Source organism: Nomia melanderi, chromosome 3 (assembly GCF_051020985.1).
Source record: "Nomia melanderi isolate GNS246 chromosome 3, iyNomMela1, whole genome shotgun sequence".
In the NCBI taxonomy this organism is placed as follows: domain Eukaryota; kingdom Metazoa; phylum Arthropoda; class Insecta; order Hymenoptera; family Halictidae; genus Nomia; species Nomia melanderi.
This window is the reverse complement of record NC_135001.1, coordinates 893,767-913,799: the sequence shown is the minus strand read 5'-3', so window position 1 is coordinate 913,799 and position 20,033 is coordinate 893,767. Positions and strand designations below refer to the sequence as shown.

Genomic DNA, 20,033 nt, shown 5'->3' with positions numbered 1-20,033 from the left:
AAAATGTATAATTAAACGATTTCTAATAACAAACAGAAATTGATTTTATCTAAAAGTAGAAATCGATATTACCGACACATTGGTTACATGTTCAAGCTCTCAGTGACATCCGTGAACTATTTAGTTCATGGAATATATTTTTTCAGATGTATACGTTATAGTTATTATGCAGTTCTGTGGTATATTCAAGAAATAATTTCCTTTCGCATGCGCATTGGAGATTGGTTTCGAAAAACTCTTCACTTTCACCTCTGTAAGAGTTCACTGTGTTCGTGGTTTTAAGAATTAAATGCACTGTCTGATATGCCTTCTTATTATTATCTACTTTGAGATTAAAATGTGCGTCCAGGATTGTGTCATTGTGTGTTAGTAGTGATGTGGAACTTTGCAATAGTGGAAATATGAAGAAAAGAAACCGAATTGTTGATGTAGTATTTGTACTTATTGCAATAATATTTAGTGCAATACCGCAGTGTCGGTCTGCTTTATCAGACAAACGATTATGTTTTGACCCTGACTGTTCAGGTAATTGAAGCCATACTTTACCTACAATATGTACTTAATTTATAACGCATTCCTTTCATAAATCCACTTATGTTATTTAATGATGTCTTGTATACAGAACCTATTTCGTTAGCTAAAACGGTACTCGCTTACACTGCAAATGAAGATGGAATGTTATCATTTAATATTAATGTCGATGTCACAGTTTACAGTAAAGGAGCAGGTAACAGGACTGATTTATGGGGTGTTGAGGTATATTTAAGTGTTTATTAATTTTTTATCTCTGTATTAGTCTTAATTATTTCTGAAATACCCATATAAATGTATCTAATTCATACATTAATTATTAATTGCTATATACTTAATTTCTTGAAAACAATATTCTTTTAAACCAATAAATTAGATTATGTAAGATTATAAATACAATTAAAAGTCTTTATTGATATTGATTGTAGATAAATGGAAGGCATGGATATGTGCCAAAAAGGTTTTTGAAAGAAGTTAGAGTTTTGAAACCTGAGTTACGTCATGAGGTGCCTACTAAGCTATTATCTAATAATAATAATGAATCTAAGAGACATCAGTCTAAAAAAGTTACTGATAAGTTAAAGCCTGTCACACGAAATGATAAAACTTCAAATAAAAAATCAGATTTCAAATCTGTGGAACAACTGCCACATAGTGTTACTCCCCCATATGAAACTATAGATGGTACAAGATTGCCTGTAGATCATAATGAATCTTCCATACAACAAAGTCCTGTGACAGAAGTTCTACAAACGAAGGTAGTCCCAAGCGAAGAAGATGTACTTGTTCATTTAGGAGCAGATTCTACTAGCAAAGAAAATGATATTATTTTTACAAACACTGAGACACCACCAGAAAAAGATTTAAATGGTGAAGTAGTAAATGATGATCAGAACATTTCTCAGAAAGATGATGTTAATAATTTAGTGAAAAGTTCTAAAGAAACTTTAGATTTACCAGAGATAAATGGAATAAAGATTCCATCGCTGGATCTAAGTGCTAATATAAAAAATTATTTCTATAGAAATGTTAAACAGAATACAGAACAGATTGCAGAAGAGAAAGTTACAGGGTCAGAAAGCGTATACTCGTCGAAAGAACAGTCTGTTCCAGAGGTAAAAGATGTACAATCGTCAGAAGAACAGTCGGTTCCAGAAGTAAAAGATGTAGAATCGTCAAAAGAACAGTCTGTTCTAGAGGTAAAAGATGTACAGTCGTCGAAAGAACAGTCTGTTCCAGAAGTAAAAGATGTAGAATCGTCAAAAGAACAGTCTGTTCCAGAGGTAAAAGATGTAGAATCGTCAAAAGAACAGTCTGTTCCAGAGGTAAAAGATGTAGAATCGTCGAAAAAACACTCTGTTCCAGAAGTAAAAGATGTAGAATCGTCGAAAGAACAGTCTGTTCCAGAGGTAAAAGATGTAGAATCGTCGAAAAAACAACCTGTTCCCGACATAAAAGATATACAGCCATTAGAAGAACACATCGGTCCCAAAAAACAAGATGAACAGGCACTGGATGAGCATTCTGTTCCTAAAGAAAAAGATATGCAGTTATCAGGAGGACAATCTGTTATAGAGATAAAAGATACACAGTCATTGGAAGAACACATTATTTCTAAAGGACAAAATATACAATTGCCAGTTATTGCATTAAATGAAACTGATAATACTAATTCAATTCAGACAGTTTCAGTGAACAGTTCTGAAATAGATGCAAAGGCTGCTCAAAATGTTAGTGAACTTACTGGTACAGAACATGTCCATTCTCTAGACAATACTACATTGTTAGAAACATCCCCTGAATTAAGGAAAAATGATAAAGCTTCTGAAAATAGTTCAATTCACCATAATGTTGATCATGTTCCTTCCTTGTCAATGGAATCAGGTACGAGTAATACAACATAATTACTTTTTCCTCATATTGAAGGAGGCAAAGATGAAAAGATTTTTTATGTCAGTGTTAAAACTACTTTTTGTAATTGAAGCATCGAATATTCTTTCAAAACTGTTGAAGTGAAAGTAATTTTTGATGTAGAAAACCAAGAAACTAAAATTTTGTTTAATTCACATGATACAGAACTCAAAAAAATAATAATAATAGTAGTATTAACACTGGTACAAAAGATAGTAAAGTGGTATCTCATACAGCTAGTTTATCTGATTTTTCAGATACAACACAAAATTTAAATAAAGACACTGGTATTTCTGTTATCACTGATGCAGAAAATAATACTAAAGAATTACAAGAGATTAGTGAAACAGATATAAAAAATGAAGCTCAGTATTCTACTGACAAACACACAAATACAACTGTAAATGAACCAGCAATAGTAGATAATACTGTGGAAAGTAATGTGGACAAAGAAGTTCCAAATTTGAACAACAATTCTGATTCTACTGAAGTACCTCATGGGTCAAATGAACATCATCTATCTGAAATTGATGAATCTAATCTGAATCCGACAGAATTATTGTATTCTAATGAAAAAAGTATAATTTCAGAAAATGTAGCAAGCATTAATGAATTTCGTAACAGAAATTTATTGAATGTTGATACAGGAGAACAGTATGAAATTGGTAAGTATTGAATACTTGATATGTTTTAAACAAATTTATAATGCAAATTAAATTAAAAAAGATTTTATGTTTGCATTAAGTAGAAAATGTAATAATAGATCAACCTGAACACATTAAGAACGAAGACTTACCTGAACAGAAAGATGATGCAAGAGTTCTAGATAAACATTTATATGAAAGTTCATATATTGTAGATAGTATATCTGTAAAAGAGGCAACATCAGAAAATATTTTGCATACAGAACAAAGTACATTCCTAAATTATTTACATTAATAATACTATCATATGTTGTACTTTAAAAAATACTTTTTACTAATCTCTATCAATTTTACAGCGGTTGCTTCTCCTGAGGTCTGTGCAGTTGATAATATTGAATGCTCTATTAAAGATAATTCTCAAACTGATTTTATTGATAATGTAAGCACTAATCACGTTTTCAATATTAATGCATAAACTAAACTATATACTTCATTTTACACATTATTTCAGGGTGAGATTTTTGAAAATATTGAAGGTGAAGTTGAGGTCACAAATATAGCAAACAATTATTGGATGACATTCATGTATCTAATTATTACTGCTGCTGCAACGCTTGTATTCTCTTTAGGATATTATTACATTGAGGTATTAAATGTAACTTGTGAGAAGACTACTTAGAATATGTATATAATTTATGTGTGTACATATGTTTTTTTTACAGAATATGAGGAGAGATGGGCAATTGATAGCTAGAATCAATAATCTTGAAAAGGAATTAGTTGTTTCTACAACAGAAAGTTTAATGTTAAAAGAAAATTTAAAAATAACGAAAGATAAGGTAATAAAAAATGATATACTCTGCCTTTATGCAGTCTAATAATTTTGTACTGATGAATATTTCTTATTTTAAAAATATGCATTTCAGTTGACATGTATCGAAGATGAATCATTCGGTTCCAATGAAATGGTTGTTTCTTTAAAAGCTGATTTAGAAGCATCTCAGGTAAAATATTTAAATTTATAAAAATGTTCATAATTCAGTAAATAGATAATGAAGAATGTATGAGTTAACAAAATAATTTATAGAAATATTTTTATGTATATTTTGATAATTTCTCATAGAATGCAAAAGCTGAACTAGAAGATCAAGTTTACATGTTGGAAAAAGAGTTAGAAAACGCTACTGAGGCAGGGTTAGAATTGGAACGAATGCTACGGGAAATTCTTTCCTCTGATAATGAAGTTAATCCATTAGCTCAGTCGGTAGAGGATCTACAAACAAGATTAAATGCTCAGCAAGTCGCGAATGAATCTTTAACCAATGCTCTTAACCTAAAAACTCAAGAGGTATGTGTTAATACTTAAATTACATGTAAAACATCATCATTTTTTTATATATATAAAATATGTTTAATTTTATTTTATGACATATAAATTTATTCGCAGCTTGAATTTGATAAACTCGAGGTTTGTGATTGTACACATTTTATAAGTTACATAATATTATTATTTATATGAATCTAATGCAACATCAAATATTTTACAGAATGAATCTTTATCAGCAGAACTTGCATCCTTTAAAAAGAAATATGAAGAGCTTGAAGTTGAGCTTATTCGAGTAACAGAGAATTTGAAACTTGAAGTGGATAATAAGAATAATGTGCAGCAAACATTGACTGATAAGGTTCAGGAATTAGAAATGCAAATCAAGGAAGTAAGTATACATTAATAACCGAGTAGCACATAAAAAGCATTATTATTGAATATTAAAATAATATAATTAACAACAATTTTCTTTTATTTATTTTTATTTATAGATTTCTATTGAAAAGACAACCTTACAAAAAGAATTGAAACATAAAGAAGTGGAAACGGCAGATCTCATGGAAGTTATCAATCGACTAAATTCTAACTTGGATTTAGAAAAGTTATATAATGTAACTCATATTAAGGCAGAAGCAACAACTTTACTTGAAGAAAGGAACGAACTAAAAATACGACTAGCAGAAGTCGAAGGTGCTCACAATTTACTAGAAGGTATGTTTTTGTGTATTTTCACATAATGTGAAAAATATTAAGTATACTCTTTTTAAACTACAGAACATATGAAGGTTATCAAAGAAGAAGTGTTTACTTTAAGTGAACAATGCAAAGCAGCAGAAAAGGAAAAAAAAGATGCAGAAACACGTCTCGAAGTTTTATCAAGTTTCTTTAAAGAAAAGGAGGCCCAAAGACAAAAGTAATATAAAGTGATTTTAATTGTTAAATTGTATTAACATATTGAATATCATTTTGATCAATGTGCAAAAATGTATTATTACAGAGAGGAAGCTATTTGGTTACAACAGCAAGGTGAAGTTGTATCCACTGTAGAACGAATACAAACGATGCAAGCTGAAATACAAAATTATAAGTAGGTATCAATGAATCGTGTGATATTTAATCTTAAAACTGTTTCATTATTACATTGTGTAATTCCCGTTTATAATCGAATTTTAGGCAACAAATAGAAATGTTGAAACGGGAAATATTAGATCAAGAAAGAGAATATAAAAACCAAATTTCTGTTCTTGAAACAAAAGCACACGAACAATGGGTATACATTAAATATATTATCTTATCATTAATTATGATCTAACACTTATTTAATCTTGTAATTAATTTCATCTGAAGGTAATAGCACGTCAAGTGGAACGTCGTCTAGAGGAGTCCAAAGTTGAAGCGGGTCAATTACGTAACCGGCTCACACTCATAGAAAAGAATATTAACGATGATCCTGAAGCAAAATTGCATCGTAAGTCTTTGTACCATCAAAAAATTATATTTTCCCACTGTTACTTGACTTCACTTCAGTACTATAATTTCTTTAAGTAGCAGCTATTATTCAAATACACTGGTATATTTAATTACACAGTTTTCTGCGTTAGTGTTTCATTAGTTTCATTTGAATTATATTTCAGCATTTAAATGTTGAGAGTTATTGTAATCTTTTAGTTATTAAATTTTAAACTTCTTAAACTCTAGTATCAGTAGAATGTATAACATTTAAATATCTAATTATTAAGCATACATTTATAACGAAAATAACCAAAGATATTCAAGATATTCAAGATATTCATCTACTGTCAATGCATGCCTTCAAACATCAAAACAGTCTTACCAAAGAAAAGTAACGCTTAAGTGGAAAATTATACTTTCTTAAACTGATTTTCAAACAGGCCTGGAGGCGAACGGGGAGACGGCAACGTCACCTCCATTATTCATAGGAGCAGAGTCATCAGGTTCTCCTATAATGTTTTCTGGTTCTTCAAGTGTTCCTCCTCCGCCGCCACCTTCCTATTTACACTCATTATTTCCTCCCTATTTGCCACCTCCGTTACCAAACGCGTCCAACGTGCCACCGTATGAAATTAGTCAACGACCACCACCATTGGGTGGAAGATTATCTTCACCCCCGCCTATGCCTTTACATCCTCCTGCTTCCAGCAGGTATGATAACGCAAGTTCCCCTACACCAATGTCCCCGCATTTACTTCCATCCTTTAATCACAGATTACCGCCACCTCCATTTGGTAATGATCATATTCATGGTCCTCCTCCACCTCCTCTTGGTTCAATTATGCCAGCGCCTCTTGGAACGACGCATTCATGGGGGGAAGAACCACTGACGCCTCTACGCAATTCTGGTTATCACCTATCTCAACGAGAACGTGTACGAAATCATAAAGGTTTGTGTACATCATGACCAAGCGACAACCAGCGACTGGCACGTCCATTAACGGTCCATCTCATCGCCACTTGAAATAATTTTTCACTCTTTTTTCTCTGTGTTACTTTTTTCCTTCTTTTTGTTGTGCATGCAAGGACGCAAGCGATTCTCTAAAGTGAGACAATTTTGGAGTACTTTGGAAGGAAATAATTGCAAATAGATATGGTACATCAGACGGAACAGTTTGAAAGTGTTTTTATTCAGCTTATTTTGATATATAATACGTATGCAGACATAAAATATCGCAATCGAATCTTATATCAATATATTTATTCAAATAATCGTAGTTTGCATTGTTAAAGTAAAAGAAAAGTATTAACGATTACAATAATTTTTCCCCATTTTTTGTGATATGGGTAATCAACTTGTTGTGCCCTGAGTAGTACATGAGTAAGCAAAATCGGTGATAGTTAATTGATGATGCAGTCATTGTTGCTATAATGCGACGTTTCTATTAAAGTCGATTTCGATATTTTTAAATAACGCGCACTGAACAAAATTCTTTTATTTTTCATTTTTGATTCCTTTGTCCTTCAAAATCCTTAATATACATTCTTCATACTATCTTTTCCTGATATTAACAACTGTAAATAACTGGAATGTTCCAGATCTTAATTGTATCATTATTGTTCTCAGGTTCCTTACATTCTTCAGGAGAGTCACTGGATAACTTACATCATAGTAGCAAAGCTTAACTTTTTATTTTGTTACAAACATTCGTACTATGTTAAATTTGATACTGTAGAAACTGATATTCAATTGTATAAATTTTTAAAATAATAAACAGTGATGCAGGATATGTTAACATTGATAAAAATACCAATGTTTATTATTTGATAGTAAGAAATATTATGTATTTTGATACATTATTTGCGAAGTGTGATAAGTGCAGGCGTAGTTATTAATACATCTATCAAATTTCATCACTGTTGTACCAAAAAACGAGAGAAAACTAATTGTACATATATATTTAACTAACGTTTAAAGGTGTATTGAAAGGTATAGAAGAATTGTAAAAATGTTTCTTTATACAAATATGTATAATCCTTTCTTCGAATGTATTATAGAACTTATATATTTCCATGATTACCAATTTTGTTACTATCCATTTTACACTTTGTTTAAGTGTAAAATTTATACGTTGCATTATTTTACCAAAAAAAAAGTTAATATGAATTTAAACTAAATGCAATTATTATATAAGATTTAAACAAAGTAAAATAAATCGTAATTTATTATTATTTTATTTCATAATCCCAATTTACTAAACTCCTCACATATGCATGTTTTTTTATATAAAAATTGTCACTCATTGAAAATTATACATTTATTACCCAATTTCCTTTTTACATTTTACAGGCAACAATGTAGTTTGTAATCCTACATTGATGTACATTTATAATAATTAATACTTACAATATTCACAAGTCAACAAAGAGGTGAAGGAATGCAATAAATGTATTATTACTCTATTACTAATGAATCATAATTTTATAAAAATTCGTCTTATTTTTCAGTTATGTTGTATCACATGAAATGGATATGAATTGTTAACTACAAAATTGCGTAAAGAAATATGCATAATACAACAATTATTTTATGCCAGGAACACTACAAAAAATATAAAGAAAAATATAAGAACTGCGAATATTTTAATCATTAACCACCTGTTGTTTGTTACGGATTGAAAATATTTCAATATTTCTGCGTGTGCTGCTTCGACGTTTAATTCTGTATCTTCAATATTACTATCTATCCTGGAATTATATTAAATGTCATGAATCTCTTTAAATTTAAAGCCATTAAATTTTAATCATTGTTTAATTATGATGTTAATATTAGATTTCTTTCTATTAAAAATATTTTTACCTTTCCACCATTTCTTCCTGCTCTTTAACCATGTGTGCTAATTGTTGGAAAATTCCACCGAGTTCAACAATAGTAGATTCAATGCTTTGCATTGTTTCTGCTCTGGATTGAACATACGCATCCTAACAAATCGACTGTTTTAATATTACCATAATATATCGATCATATAACATTATATTTTGATAAGCATATTACTTACAGCGTCATCTTGAATAGCTTGCTGCAATGTTAACTGTCCCATTGCTGGTTCTAAATCTATAGCTACAGATGAGGGAGAATCTTGTTCCTGAAGTAATAATGACCCTTGTTTGCCAGCAACACTTGGAGGTAACATAGTGGATACAGAACCCTGAGTGAACTGTTGTCTTCTGCTTTGTTCTTCTCTCATATTCTGATATGTAAAGAAATATTATTCAAGTTCAAGTTGTTTTTTCTTTTACACACAATATTGAGGCAAGTGTTCTTACCTCTGAGCGTACTTCTAATACACTTTTAAAATGATTCGACATATTCGCTAATTTTGATTGTAAGGCCATAACAATTGAAGAAGAATGCGAAGCCATATGGTGACTTGGACATGCACAATGTCCTTCTCGTTGTTCTTTGCCAAGTTCCTGTAGTTTTCCTATTTGATAATTTAAACTTTTCAGATCTGTCTTTATAATGTTTGTTAATTCTTCAATTTCCATCTGTCTATCATTAAATATAGACTTCCTTTTTGCCACTAAAACAATTGGTATAACAAATGAACAATACCTTTTTTATATACGTTGCAATTATTAAATTTCTCAAAGTAATAATATTCATTGATTACTATTATTCAAAGTTTCTTCACATTTGAAATAGATCAAATGAAATAGATCTATCGTATGACTGATATAATTATATTCGAATTATTCCATTTTACAAATAGCGACATAGAACAAATTTAATGGTAAATAAACATTAATAAAATAATTAGTGGACGTCACTTATAAAATTTAAAGGAAAAAGTGATTTCAACATTTAAAAAATTGCAAAATATGTATGAAAGATTGTATTGTGCAGTTCATTTTGGGCATTATCTCTGTAATTTGATTCTTATGCCACTGTGCAATATGTTATTAACATATACTGAATTTAAAAAACAATAGTGGGCATACAATGCGATCTTACATAGAGCAAGCTTTTCTAATTTTGTGTAAGTGCTTGCAATATTTTTCCCAATATTCTTAGCTATCATCATGAAATTCGAGTAGCTCTGTAATTGACGTGCTCGACGAGGATTCTGCATGATAGCAGAACGTACAGTAGTTCTGCTCTGCATCGTCCTGATAGCGTTAATAAACTCATTAGTCCTGTCACGCGACGTCATCGTCGCCGGTACAGTGTTCGATTTCTGTTTTTCGTTCTCCGTTAAATTACAACCTTCACTTTCATTGTTTTTCGTTGGACTTATGGTACTGTCCTGCCAGGGACTATTTGAGGTTGTGATCACGAAATCATGGCTTGCTTCTAAGCCAACGTGTCGTCTACGTGCTGGCATCGCATTCTCAATTTCTATACGTATTTACAGTTTTATAATTTCAAACTCGCGACTCGTGGCACTCTTCTACTTGGAATACTTTTCTTTAAAGCTATCAACAAATTGAAAGAGACACGTCCACATGACAGCTCCAATGTCTACATATATATACTTTGTACAGTGACTTTCGCCATATTTATTTCTGACAACGTCACGTAACAAGCTCCACATGTAATAAAATTAAATGTCCCTAGTTTATAATTATTGTGTAAATTGATTTTAGTATACTTATATTTACTAATATCGATATATTAATAAGAAATTTAAAATCGTAATTTATATATATAAACAAGATAAAGGGAAAGTTGAAATTCAAGATCAGAAATACTTTGTTTAACAAATATTATTAGACTGTATTAAATTAACAATTTTAGCTATATCTAACTGCAATTTGTAATATACACTTAGGTACTTAGTTGCAAAATTTTCATGGCATTTTGTAATATGAACTTTTAGTTTTTAATAACTTCAGTTTAAACTTTTGCCTGCTTAGGTTAGATATGTCTAGTAACTGACTCCCCTCACGCTAGTAATTCACAGTTTAACACTAGATTTACAGACCAGTCAATTTGACTCATATTCAATTTTATAAACATTATTTGCTAAATGTTTGAAACGATTTTTATTAACGCAGTTATGCAAATATGTATCTTAATTGTCTATTCTTAAACCTTTAATTTCTAAGATCTAAATGGGCGGATAACATTTTTTTTAAGAACAATAGAACAAACTCTATAGTAGTAATGTCAGTAAATCTAGTGTTAATCAATGAGGGGAAAGTCACTATGAACGCGAGCTCTCATGTAATAGACACTCCGAACCTAAGAGAAGGGGCTGCACCCTCAACGCGCTCATTCTTACAAGAGAACCTTTTCAATCTTCAGAATTTTGATGAAACTTATGTGAGATATAGTTCTCAAAAAAATACTTAACACGTATTTTTCTTATTGGCCAACATTAATATTGAAGGGGTGAAAACACTCCTTAAAATTGAGGGTTGAAAATATGTTTTTTAGAATATCTCTGAAACTAAAGGGTGTAGGAAAGAATTTTTTTTCCAGTTGCTCGTTTCCAAATGAAGAATATAATTGCATAAGAAAGCTATTTGTTTAAATAATATATTAAAAGCTGTAACTGATGAACTTTTAGATTTTACAATGATTTTGGTTAATGAAGTTTATTATGAAAAATGATATCATATTTTATCTTATTAGTTGATCTAGACTTGACTTTTATTAACTAATAGTAATTGAATGAAATTTAAAGAGTAATATTAGTTATATTTGAATAAATGTTATAAGGAAGTGGTATATATTATTTATAATCTGAGGAGAGCTGGATTTAATTAATAATTAATGATTCCATTAATCGACTAAGCAACGTATTTCCATTGGAATGATAAACAAATACAACGTTTTTGTGTCAACAATATTTATTTATAGCATGCTAACATTTTTATTGGAAAACAATTTTACGCGAAACAATACATTATGTTATAATACAAAAATAGAACCTATTATAATTCATTTTGATCATCTCTCAGTCGGAAGCTACAACGGTCGTTAATTTCATTTTTAGATTGGTCGATATTCAACTTCACTTATCCATTTTTTTAAATTGCTAAACTACTTTCGACTTATTTACACTTCTAAATGCTCTATAAGGATTTATTAGCATCAATAAAATATGTTGACAGTATAAACAGAGTAAAATACTCGTATAAAATTTACATTATATGCTATATTCTGGTTGGTATCTTCCGGGAATTCAAAAAAGGAACAGATTCCAGAAGAAAGAGGAAGGAAGAGAAATCTTATATATGTAGTTGATAGCACTTGTTGCTAGTTTTTATAAAATAGGAAAAGCTTATCACTTCTGTCTATAAATACTTATCATTGTCGAATATTCAAAGTTTTGCAATTTATAAATTATATCTGCAGTCGTATGGCGAAACAATGACGAATTTCAGATTTTGAAAAATAGACATTTATTCTTTGATCAAGGCGTGGAAGGAAGAATGTGTTTTCAGTCGAAAAAGCTACACCGATGAAATTTTGTCTTTCGAAAATACGAATGCGAGAATACAAGAATTAATAATCTATTATCAATGTTTAAAAGTTTTTATTTTGGCGTTCTGCTCTGAACTCATAGATCCACAAGTCCATTGCTGATCAATCGTACAGGATTTGCCACATAGGAAGACTGCTTGCGTTTTCATCGTTCAGAAAAATAAACACTTTTAAATTTTATAACAATGTTGCTTCATTATAGATAACTTAAAGTATTCCACATAATCAGACAACATATGTAAATAGGTATGTATGCATGTACGCATATATATGTATATGGGTATATGGGTATATGGACATATGCACATATACATATACACATACACACACAGACACATTTATATATATATATATATACTATTTCTAACACACTACAATAGTCGACGCTGTTAACATACAGTAGTAACATAATTAACCGTATAAGAATCATCAAAATTGAATCCAAAGTATTTATGCTTCAAAATCTATATAAAACTATACAATATGGAATATTATATATTCTACACAATTGATTTACTTCCCCACATAATACAACACAATATCATAAATATAATAAAAAAAAGGTATATACGTATACCATTAAACAGCAATTATATAGTCGATTCTCGTTAAAAATATTTCTGGAAGGCACGCAAAAGAACTTATGGACTATTTTCTTGGGTAACATACGTGTAGCATGTACTTTTACATTTATTTTTACTTATAATGCTCGCGGTCGATCGGACTGAAATAAATACATTTTTCTGTCTGGATTCAATTTTGCGACTCTCAGATAATTTAAGTGCTTCAAGCAGTAAGGGTGTCCACTTGGTTCTTCGGTATTTCGTTGTCGAAGTCTTCGATGGTCTCCACGCTTCTCGGTGACGTGGTGCACTTCTCTTCACCGGAGGCAGACGGAGTAACGCAAACCGTGACCTGAGTGGTTGTCTCTACCTCCGTCTCGTTTCCGCTGATTGGTTTCATGTCGATCACGCGGACACGGATCACCGTTCCTAAATCGTCATCAGCATATGTAGTCTCGTTTATGGTCACCAAGTGTCCGTCGATGACCTGAAAAAGAAAAGAATATGTATCATAAATATTTATGTTCAGTTTGGTAAGTACACCTGACCCTCGATTTACGCGGACCTTTTAACACGCAAGTTCCAATTTACGCGATCTGAATTTCGCAACAGCGAATAAAATATACGTTTGTTTTCGAAAATGTCGTTGTTATTATTTCTTTTGTTAAGCTATGCGAAATAGATCTATATTTCTAAAACTTCAACCAACTTTTCAATATTTTGTTTTCTTTTGTACCGACAGGCTCTATTTACGCGATTTTCGTCCGCGTTAAAAGAATCCACGTGGAACGGATTTCCGCGTAAATCGAGGGTCAGGTGTGGTTTGTCGTTAGCAATAAAAGTGTTCAATGTATTATTAGGAAACGAATATTTCTAGTGTGAAATTTTTTAGTGTGAGGGGTTAATTTTTCATTGAGTTCACGGGAGGTGAGTCTTTAATGTAAAATAAATTGTTGATGGAATCTTAACTGGTGATCGAAAATTTATTTTCATTCCATTTGCATTTAATGCGATATAAGTTTGCAAATAAATGCAAATTTATCTAAAAACATATAATAATTATATGAATAATAAATTATTTATTTAAAGATAAATTTGCATTTATTTCTTTTATTTAACAGATTTCTCGTTGCAGTATTCAGGGTTGAGCAAGTTGGGGGAAAAAACAGTTGATAAGATCTAGAGCTACACTCCTGTGACTAGAGATTGCGATAAGGACCCGGATCCGGATCTGCGAGCGTGCTAGCGAACACCGTTACATTATTATTAGCACAATATTTGTTCATTTGACACTAGAATTACCAGGTCGGTCAAAACGACTGACACTTCATTTTTCCGTAATGATCTTCAGTGATTGGAGTATTTAATTGATTGACACAATATTTTTATTTACTTGAGACTAGAATTACCAGCTCAGTCAAAATGACTGATTCCTAATTTTTCCGTAGTGATCTTAAGTAATTTAAAATCACTGACTAACTTAATTAATTTGTGACTAATTATTAATAGGGATTAATTAGAAACATGTCAACTTATATATCCCTCACCTTGGTGGTGGAGGTGCTGTTGGCTCCTGGAAGATTTTGGGGATTAGGTATGCCAGACAGAATAACCGTCCACCGGTCCCGCATCCTCTGTAAGTAGTCTAGAAAAAGAACAGAGATTGGGAATTAGAAGTTTGTTGTTTGTTGAGACACTGAAATGCAAAGGTGAATGTTTTTTGTTCATTTTTCTTTTCTTTTCTTTCTTTATAAAACTCTGTTGATCTATTTTATGTTGTTTCATTGTTGATATCGTATTAATCATGTGATATATTTATGATATGGATATGATGTGATACATGATATGTTATGATATATGTTATGATATATGTTATGATACATAATATGATACATGATATGATATATGATATGATATATGCCACAATTATCCGCTGTTACGCACCTATCTCCCTATCACTTAATCTTTCTTCATAATGCACTACTACAGTTAACAAAATTAACTGAACGATTCATGACACCTTAAAAATTGCAAAACTCATTAGTTTGATCTTCCGTACCCCACCAGACATCGTCGAATATTTCTAGTAAAATACTTTCGAGTGCAACGGATTAAGTGTAAGAACGCTTCGCGACAGCTGGTATCCATTGACTTATAAGGCTAAGAACGTCGGACATAGTTTAAGAACCGAGCGAAAATAGAAACCGTAATTACTCCTATAGCCGGCGAATGTTATGATCAACCGCTTTATTAGCAACGTAACATAATGGCTTAATAACGTCTCTAACAGCACGATTATTCTATATTGTTTCCAAGGATGTCCCAGCTTCACTGACATTATAATAGTTACACAATGGGACACTGACAGACAGCGTTCTTATTTCCACAGTCTTTACACTGGCTGCTCATTTGCATACGGAATCGTATGGAAGTTCGTAAATCGAAGCTGACACTTTGGCATATTTCTGCAATTTTGCGTAGTCACTCGCGTAGTGTCAATGACACGTCGTTCTTTACGAACGACGGCATAGTCAAGGCTATTAGAATATCTAAAAATATACCTGACAATGTGTTCAATTCATAGTGGAATTATATGAATTTCTGCGACAATTCTAATCGGTTCGTGCAGTTCTCAGTAAAACGTGTAATTATTCACGCGATTGATTACCATTTATTTACATGTACATAGTAATATATATTACGTAAAACACCGAGGAACACAAGGAAACGTGTCGAAGCGCAGCAAAAGGTTCTTAAATTAGTGGATTTCGTAATATGTACGTAATTGAAATACAATAGACTACCCTGTCCGTACTCCCATTATCCGAATACACTAATATACGGCCGTTCTGCTATTTGTGTGTTCTATTATCCGCGCAACGTTTCGTAGCGGTGTGAAATGAACGAATATAAATTTTTCTAAGACATATAGAAGAAACTGTACAATAGACATCCGTGAATTTAGTGTTAATGCAACGCGAGAAAACGTTGTTGGCAAGGCCTTGGAATAACTTGATATTGATTATCGGGGATATTACCATAATATCGGTGACGGTGAACCTTGGCTCGTTAAGAGGACTCCCCTACCTTGACTGCCGAAAAATAATTCATTACACAATATCAATTCTTGTTTCTGCAAGGTTGACGCTGGGACTACCGTTTTTTACGACTCTTAATGCTAGGTTTATAAACAGTATTTGCCAAATGTTCACGTCGATTCTGATTAATCCAAAGGCACGAATATGTAACTTAATCGTCTATTTTTCAATCCTCAATTTCCAAAACCTAAATGAATCTGTTCATAGAATACAGTGATGCTCGCTTAAATTCAAAGTCAAAGAGATGTATAAACATGCAATGAAGAATATTTCAATCGCAATCGTTTCGATTTTACCTTCTCAATCGTAGTACCGATGGAACGTTGAGATTCTCAATTAAGAGATTAAAATGAGTTCAAACACGATGGGAATTGGACTAGTTTGATCGATTTCATGGAAACGAACCTTTAATTTCGTTAATTACATTATGTCGGTAAAACTAGTCCGATTCACATCGTGTTTGGGCTTATTTTAATCGTGACAATCTCAGAATTTCACTGCCGCTACATTTGAGAAGATAAGATTAAATGACTGCAACTGAAATTTTCTTCGACTGCGTCTCTATCCCGCTTTCGCCCTACTATATCGATTTTCTGTCTGTGCCAGCCTGTGTGTCAACTCCTGGAAGCAGATAGTTTCCTATTTTTTATGCTCGGTTAAATTCCACTACTGGGACCCGAAGCTGTGAAATTTAAGCGAGCATTACGATAAACCGAATAAACGTCCGCAAATCTAGTGTTAATACGATCAATACGCGATTCTTATAAGAATCGTAACACAAAGAAGTGATTCTTTTCTAATTAAAACGCTATCCAGTTACTTCGTTACGGCGTGCTCGAGTTCTAGAACGCGTGGGACGCTTTGGGAATAGAAAGGTTCGCTTAAAAACAGTCCATCGATCGGAGACACACCAGAAATCCTATTCCGATTTGCTGAACAACTTTATTTAAAGCAAACCATGCCACGGCTTACAGGATTAGTTCGAATTAGATTACGTAATTTGTATAACGTGGTTCCGTCCATTAAGTACGAACGTTTTCCTGAAGGCTGCAGAGGATTTGTCTGCGTACGTACCATTCCCGTCGTGCGTCCGATAGAATATTGTAAAACTAGAACATTGTCAATTTTTCATCGAAACTACACACGCTCCATCTATATTTCAAAATGTTCACTTATATTTCCCCGTGAAATAAATTCTCGTTCTCCTCAAACATTTTCCGAATAAAAATTTATTTATGGTCATAATAGCAGTGGTCTTTTATCGTGTTCAAAGAGAAACAGTGAATGAAATATACGTATAAGAAACACAACAAACTTGATGTTTCGCGATGTTACATATTCTTTAGAAGAATTGATAAAAAGTCGCCACTGTGGCATTCAACGTTTGTCTTCGAAATCGGCATTATCGTTTTCTCTGAGTACAGTGTTACTTTACCATCGAGAGCTTATTATTCTCTATGTTCAAAAAGTTTCTTCCATATCTGACCTCGCGTAACCTCAAAGGTCTCTGTGCAGTATACGGATGAATTTGTCTAGACACACGCTTTCATGTGATACAAACAAATATACAGCATTCCATTTAAAAAATGAAGGTCACCTTTATTCTAACAAAATAGTATAAACACAAAAAGATCCTTGAGGACAGTTATCTGTGAAATTCTATGGGATCCCCTGGAATAAATAGACTCGAACTAAATAAAACTACTTTAAATAATCTAAAGAATCTCTAAAAAGGCTAAACTAAACTCGAAAAAATAGACAATGGCTGATTTCTACAATGAAAGCTGACGGTTATGAACGGCCCACAAAATCCTGTCTTACGGACGACATTCGCGAATAAAATATACATATCTCGTTAGAAGTTTCGAACGAAAGAATACGGCCGCTTCGCTTTGTTGTTTCGAACGGTAGATAAGACTGGGAGTACAGCATGTATGCGCCTACATGGAGTACGCATACATTGTAAACGGAACGACATTCTAGTTGACCGTTCATATCTCGGTAATGTAATAATAATTTATGCAGAAATTCAGGTCATGAATGTATGGATGCGTGATAGCCGCGTCGATAAATTCCGCATATTTTATTACGTTTACAATACGCCTCGCTGGAACAAAATAGACGAATGTCTCGTTTCGGCTGATCGTCGCTGCGCGGGAATCTCAATGAAAATCTAACGGACGATGTGTTAATCGACCTGGCACTCGTTCGCATCGAAAAATTTATGGAATTACGATCAGGTCGTTAAACATTCGATGTGCCTCTCTCAATTATTCCAATGGAAACAGAACCGATACACGGGATATCGTACATACGCGTTGCGTTGGGTTTAATCCTTTACGATCGGCACATTTTTCTGCCGGTACCAACTAGACGAAGCAAATATATGTTTTCAGAGTCATTTCTCTATAGTAGATTTGTAGTAAATATATATGGATATGAAGAAATATAGATTCTTCTTTGAAGTTAACAGGTTGACTGCCACGTCGGTCACCGATGACGGGAGCTTCCAAATTACTTGATAATAATTACAATTTCTCAGATAACTAATGCCGGATGGAAATATTTCATAGCTTAAATTACTAGATAATAGTGTGTAACGTAAGCATTCGGATACCAAATAATAAGTAACTGTTACTCTTTATCTTTGCTACAAAAGAATGAGCGAGACATAAAACTCTGAAGGTTTTCGTGGCAGTCAATGTGTTAATGTATTTTGTTGAATGTATATATGGTGGAGAATAATAAGTACTTGTAATAAAGATCCTGAAATAACACTGGATATAGAGGAAAAGATAATGCCGCCATATTGGCACCGATCGTAAAGGGTTAAACCAGAGCTGGCCAACTTTTTGCATACGCCAATTTTGTTCACAGGCAAGTTCAGATGCGCCGTACAACTCGAGCACCTCTTCGACTTTCTTGCATTCACCTTGCATTGCTTGGGCTAGGAAAATAGGGATAAGGGTAGGATCTGCATCGCTTAGGGGAGAAAAAGGAATAACTCAATCTCGCAATTAAATTAATTTATTTACGCGAGATCGAAGGACACTCGTTTATTGAAGCACTTAAAAAAAGGAATAAGTAGGCGCAAGAATGCAATGCGCCACTTGCAATCATTCAACGTGCCACGTTTGGCGCATGCGCCACGGTTTGGCCACGTCTGGGTTAAACAGTAAATCGCGAGTTGTCCGATTTATTCGAGATCGTTACTCGAAGCAACTTCGAATCGGTAACGGCTGAAGAGTTATCTGGGGAAGGAAGTATACTTGTAAAATAGAGTAAAATTTTTAATAAAATTTGACTAGCCGCGCGGTGTATCCTGTACACCACATGTACCACCACTGTGTGACTGAGTACACATATTATTGTATCAGAATAAGAAGATGCATCGTCTTGATGAATCATGCTATTTATTAGGAATATAATCACAAATGAATATAATAATGGATAATAAACAAAGAGAAACCGATAAAATTGATTTTACATTATTATTCGCTTCATTCGCTGCTTCACCAGCGCGGGTAGTCAAAGGTTAAAGGAATTCTTTTTTATTCAAACAAAATTCTTTCAAACGTCGTGCATATGAAATTCGAAGATAGATCCGTTGGAAAAAATGATCTTCGCGAGCATAAATTTTCTTGTATGTTTCTAATTAGTATTTTATGTAGAATCGATTCTGGTATGGTTTTGCGTCTTTTCTCTTTGGTGTTTTCGCTCTTCGTGCATCCGCGTCGTTTCATGGGATTCGAATACCGCGATTTCTGAGCGAGCGAGCACTTTGTTTCGCGATAAACTCGATATAAAAGTAAAGCAGCGCGACAAAAAGGAGAATACGGCGAACAGAACAATAGGGGAAACGACGAAATGTACGTGCAAGTGGAAAATGTAGCGAAAAAGTTAATGATCACGGGAAATTTTATTATTAGAGACAGAATTGGCAATGGCAGTCATCTATGGGCTCGACTGGATGAAATGGTAATTGCAAAAATGGTCTAAGACAAAATTTAAAGA

At 32.6% G+C, this 20,033-nt stretch overlaps 3 protein-coding genes across 9 annotated transcripts in view; 1 reads left to right on the top strand and 2 right to left on the bottom strand.

Moving 5' to 3' along the window:
* Nucleotides 1-133: 133 nt before the first annotated feature.
* Nucleotides 134-7,655, top strand: Tango1 (transport and golgi organization 1). 7 transcript variants are annotated; one of them, XM_031987767.2, is made up of 20 exons: nt 135-525; nt 623-756; nt 960-2,415; nt 2,700-3,107; nt 3,191-3,355; nt 3,443-3,525; nt 3,598-3,732; nt 3,809-3,925; nt 4,013-4,090; nt 4,210-4,434; nt 4,534-4,554; nt 4,634-4,801; nt 4,905-5,124; nt 5,188-5,326; nt 5,411-5,500; nt 5,587-5,683; nt 5,761-5,881; nt 6,306-6,815; nt 6,952-7,021; nt 7,493-7,655. In XM_031987767.2, the coding sequence occupies exons 1-19, from the start codon at nt 402-404 to the stop codon at nt 7,014-7,016; spliced, it is 4,356 nt and encodes a 1,451-aa protein (XP_031843627.2). In that variant the 5' UTR covers nt 135-401; the 3' UTR covers nt 7,017-7,021; nt 7,493-7,655. The 7 variants fall into 7 exon arrangements, with proteins under 7 accessions (XP_076221826.1, XP_031843627.2, XP_031843629.2 ...); XM_076365711.1 differs by lacking the exon at nt 3,191-3,355 and having other exon boundaries at nt 134-525; XM_031987769.2 differs by lacking the exon at nt 4,534-4,554 and having other exon boundaries at nt 3,188-3,355.
* Nucleotides 7,656-8,164: 509 nt separating this feature from the next.
* On the bottom strand, nt 8,165-10,435 carry Syx5 (syntaxin 5). The gene is made up of 5 exons (XM_076365731.1): nt 9,881-10,435; nt 9,193-9,449; nt 8,925-9,116; nt 8,726-8,847; nt 8,165-8,613 (listed from the first exon to the last, which is right to left on the bottom strand). Exons 1-5 carry the CDS (start codon nt 10,248-10,250, stop codon nt 8,454-8,456), a joined length of 1,101 nt encoding a protein of 366 aa, XP_076221846.1. The 5' UTR covers nt 10,251-10,435; the 3' UTR covers nt 8,165-8,453.
* Nucleotides 10,436-11,942: 1,507 nt separating this feature from the next.
* Nucleotides 11,943-20,033, bottom strand: part of LOC116431818 (virus-induced RNA 1) — a 66,649-nt gene continuing 58,558 nt past the window's right edge. The window contains exons 3-4 of the mRNA XM_031987728.2: nt 14,469-14,566; nt 11,943-13,408 (exon numbers count right to left, since the gene is read on the bottom strand). Coding sequence (XP_031843588.1) covers nt 13,145-13,408; nt 14,469-14,566 — 362 coding nt within the window. The 3' untranslated portion in view covers nt 11,943-13,144. The remainder of the gene's footprint in view (nt 13,409-14,468; nt 14,567-20,033) is intronic.